General features: G+C 57.5%; 1 protein-coding gene across 1 annotated transcript in view; it reads right to left on the bottom strand.

The window, feature by feature from the left end:
- Positions 1–1,029: 1,029 nt before the first annotated feature.
- Positions 1,030–2,168, bottom strand: part of LOC109926348 (dynactin 2 (p50)) — a gene marked incomplete at its 5' end in the record, with an annotated part of 6,060 nt that continues 4,921 nt past the window's right edge. Inside the window, 2 exons of the mRNA XM_048594549.1 lie at positions 1,030–1,195; positions 1,923–2,083. Of these exons, the coding sequence (XP_048450506.1) occupies positions 1,030–1,195; positions 1,923–2,083 (327 nt within the window). The remainder of the gene's footprint in view (positions 1,196–1,922; positions 2,084–2,168) is intronic.

Raw genomic sequence — 2,168 nt, 5'->3', positions numbered from 1 at the left:
GTGCCCAGGGATGTGCAGGTTAGGGTGGGATTGGCCATGGGAAATTGTCCCGTAGTGCCCAGGGATGTGCAGGTTAGGGTGGGATTGGCCGTGGGAAATCCAGGGCTACGGGGATTGGGGAGGTCTTTGGGTCCGGGTGGGATGCTCTTCGGAGGGTCGGTGTGGACTTGATGGGTTGAATGGCCTGCTTTCCACATTGTGGGGATTCTATGATTCTGTAATGGTGACTTTGTACATTTTTACTGTACTCCTATACTGGAGTACATGTGACAATGTAATCTAATGAAATCAACATCCCACTCTCTGGGTGAAGACTTTTTTCCTCAAGTCAGTCCGACCCTCATCTCCTTTACACCGTGACCTTGTAGTTCTGGACTCCCCCCTGCCCTAGTCATCAGGAACATCTTTCCTGCATTTCCCCTCCCCTAGTCCCTTGAGAATTTTACGGGTTTCTATGTGACTCCCTCCCTCCTCATCCTTCTAAACTCCCAGTGAACACAGTCCGACCTGATCCAGTCTCTCTCCGTCCCAGGGATTGGTCTGGGAAACCCCTCGCTGCACCCCCTCCATCACCAGAAACGCACACAGAGGGGGAGACAGAGAGAGAGAAAAAGAGAGAGAAAAAACACACATGGGAGGGGGGAAAAGAGAGAGAGAGAGACGCACACAGAGCAGAGAAAGAGAAAGAAAAACGCACACGGGAGGGGGAAAGAAAGAGAGAGAGAGAAATGCACACACAGCGGGGAGAGAGAGAGAGAGAAATGCACACAGAGTGGGGAGAGAGAGAGAGAGAGAGAAATGCACACAGGAGGTGGGGGAAGAGAGAGAGAAAAACACACACAGAGGAGAGACACACACACAGAGAAGGGGGTTAGAGAGAGAGAGACACACAGGAGGGAGGCAGACACAGAGAGAGAGAGGAAAAGAGCCAATGCCCTACATCCATGAACCAATTTACAAAGTAATCTGTCTGTGCCCATCCCTGTGCCTCCACACTCCTCCATCACTGAGACCCAAAGGGGTACACATTCAGACCAGCCTCACCTTGGCAGCCTGAGTGAACCGGGTCTGCTCTGGTCGATAATAAAGCTCGTAAGTCACTGCGTTGGTGTTCCCAACCTGGCCGCTCTCTTTTCCGGCCGGTGAGCCTCCCTCCTTCCCGCTCCGGGTGACATCCAGTTGGGTCAGCAGGCGCCTGAGAGCCATGGCAGGGTGAGGGAAGGAGGGAGGGTGAGAGAAAAAGAGAGAGGTGCTTAGATACCGGTGTTATAGATGAATTGCAGGGAATGTCTTCACACACATGCAGCCGGTGGGAATGGGGCAGGACCCTGGTCGGGTGGCGCACTGAGTGGAAGGGTAGTGTAACCTCGGTACGACAGCACAGTGCCCGTGTCTCTCCCTCCCTCCGCGCCCACAGGCCTGTGTGTCCACGCATGTGGAGAACTGTGTACAAGAGCAAGAAAGTGTGACAGCACGCACAAGAGTGTGCGGGGAGGGGCGCGCGAGGGAGAGGGAGCGAGCACACGGAGGGAGGGAGAGGGAGCGAGCGCACGGAGGGGGGCGCGCGCGCGAGGGAGAGGGAGCAAGCGCAGCGGTGGTGAGTGGGAGGGAGAGCGCATGGTAGGGGCTTGCGAGGGAGAGGGAGCAAGCGTGGGTGGGGTTGCGAGGGAGAGGGAGCAGGAGTGAGGGAGAGGGAGTGTGCGTGGGGGTGGGGGTGCATACCTGGAGCACAGTATACATGGTGTGTGAGTCAGTGAGAGAGAGAGAGAGAGAGAGACCACACTCGGAAAGGGGAGGGGTATATGGGAGCCTCTATAGGATCATGTGCCCAGAGTATGAGGGAGTGTATGGACGAGGCTGTGTGAGGGTCACACGCGGCCTGAGGGGAGGGCAGTAGGGGAGGGGTGACCATGGGTACATACTTGGCCAGAGCTCCCTGGGGGTCGGTCAGGTCGATGGTGGCATCAGGTCCAAGAACCTGCTCCAGTTGCAAGGCCATCAGGTGCTTCTTCAGGCCAGCCACTTGATTGGCCAAGGTGACGGGGGTCAGTTTCTCCTCTGCCGCTGAGTCCTTCGCAGAAATCTGTAGGGCAGGGGGGGGGGGGGGGGGGGGGGGGGGACACACGCGGCGTGGGGGGAGGGCAGGAGGCGCGGGGCGACTCTCCTCC

The sequence above is a fragment of the Rhincodon typus genome, unplaced genomic scaffold (genome assembly GCF_021869965.1).
Source record: "Rhincodon typus isolate 14 unplaced genomic scaffold, sRhiTyp1.1 hic_rhity00010784, whole genome shotgun sequence".
Classification (NCBI taxonomy): Eukaryota; Metazoa; Chordata; class Chondrichthyes; order Orectolobiformes; family Rhincodontidae; genus Rhincodon; species Rhincodon typus.
This window is presented reverse-complemented; position numbering and strand designations above follow the sequence as displayed.